The sequence below is a fragment of the Myotis brandtii genome, unplaced genomic scaffold (genome assembly GCF_000412655.1).
Source record: "Myotis brandtii unplaced genomic scaffold, ASM41265v1 scaffold158, whole genome shotgun sequence".
NCBI classification, from domain to species: domain Eukaryota; kingdom Metazoa; phylum Chordata; class Mammalia; order Chiroptera; family Vespertilionidae; genus Myotis; species Myotis brandtii.
Genome location: NW_005355753.1, coordinates 1,246,182 through 1,247,466, shown reverse-complemented (window position 1 = coordinate 1,247,466; position 1,285 = coordinate 1,246,182). Strand labels below are relative to the sequence as shown.

Sequence of the window (1,285 nt, the reverse complement as noted above, 5' to 3'; positions counted from 1 at the left end):
AGTTTTGCAATCACAAACCCTGTGAAACTTAACCTTCCTGAATCTCCACGTCCCCATCTGTAAATGTACTATTATTAAGGTACCTGCCTAATGGGGTTGTTGTGGGGATTAAATGAGAGAGCACATGTAAGGTATGTAGCCCAAAGCCTGGCACGTTAGAAAGTACTCAATAAATATTGATTACACATCAATACATGTTATAAATTAGTAGGCACCTCACTGTGCTTATCATGTGTCTGGCACTGTCGGAAGCACTTTACATATATGTGCTAACTCCGTAAGCCTCATGGCGACCCTGGTCACCAGCATCCGCACATGGTAGGGAGCAAGCTAAAGTGCAGAGACGGTAAGTCAGTGCTCAGAGTTGGGGCGGAACCCCGGTGGCCTGTTTCTAAGGCCCATGGCTTCTCCACGGGCCCAATTGCCTGTCAGTGAAGGGTCACCCGTCACAGCTCAGCCTGGATCCGGCGATGAGGTGTGTGAGTGAGGATGTTGGGTCTCGTGAATGAGGAGATGTCTGTGGGAATTGGCGGGACAACCTGAGGATGAGTGGGCTGCTACCTCCCGTGTGCGGGCCTAACGAGGGGCAGTCCTCGCGTCCTCTTGCACATGCGGGTCTGCTTTGGACCCTGACGGTGACCACGGGGGCTGGGCCTCCCCTCCAGATGCTGCCGCTAAGCCAGCGCCTTCCCCTGGTGGCAGAAAGCTCAGCAATCCTCAACCAGCCCCTGCCCTGCCCCGTTGAGATTAAAAAGAAAACTGTTTCCTTTTCTGGGCCGCAGGGCCACCTCCCACCTGCTCACTGCTTTCTCGCGCCTGTTAAAGGGCAGAGCCTGCGCTGGGATCAGCAGCTCCAGCCCGAGATAAGCGTGTGCCCGAGAGCAGGTGCGGCCCGGCCAGCCAGGCCCAGCCGTCCGTCCGTGTGGTGCGGCCCTCATGTCTGCAGAGGTGAGCCCACTGCCCTCGGCTCCCCAGCCTGGCCCTCCAGGGTCACTGAGAGTTCACTTTGGGGGTGGGGGGGGGCTTCTTCTGGCCGCCCTTCCTCCCAGTCCCACTCCCTTCCCTTCTGCAGGCCGCCGTGTCTATGGGGGACCTTGAATTGGGCAGCAGCAAGGGGAAGGAGCCGAGCGTGGAAGGCAGAGGGCGCGGGTGGTGGCATGAGCGCTTGGTGCGGCCCTGCCTGGTCGAACTGCTGGGCTCTGCCCTCTTCATCTTCATCGGGTGCCTGTCAGTCATCGGGAACGGGCCGGAAGCGGGGCTGCTGCAGCCGGCGCTGGCCCTGGGG

The 1,285-nt window shown here is 59.0% G+C and overlaps 1 protein-coding gene across 1 annotated transcript in view; it reads left to right on the top strand.

The window, feature by feature from the left end:
• The first annotated feature begins 865 nt into the window (after positions 1–865).
• The window catches only part of AQP8 (aquaporin 8), a 7,546-nt gene continuing 7,126 nt past the window's right edge, over positions 866–1,285 (top strand). The window contains exons 1-2 of the mRNA XM_005862036.2: positions 866–948; positions 1,073–1,285. The exon at positions 1,073–1,285 is cut by the window's right edge and continues 13 nt beyond it. Coding sequence (XP_005862098.1) covers positions 937–948; positions 1,073–1,285 — 225 coding nt within the window. The 5' untranslated portion in view covers positions 866–936. The remainder of the gene's footprint in view (positions 949–1,072) is intronic.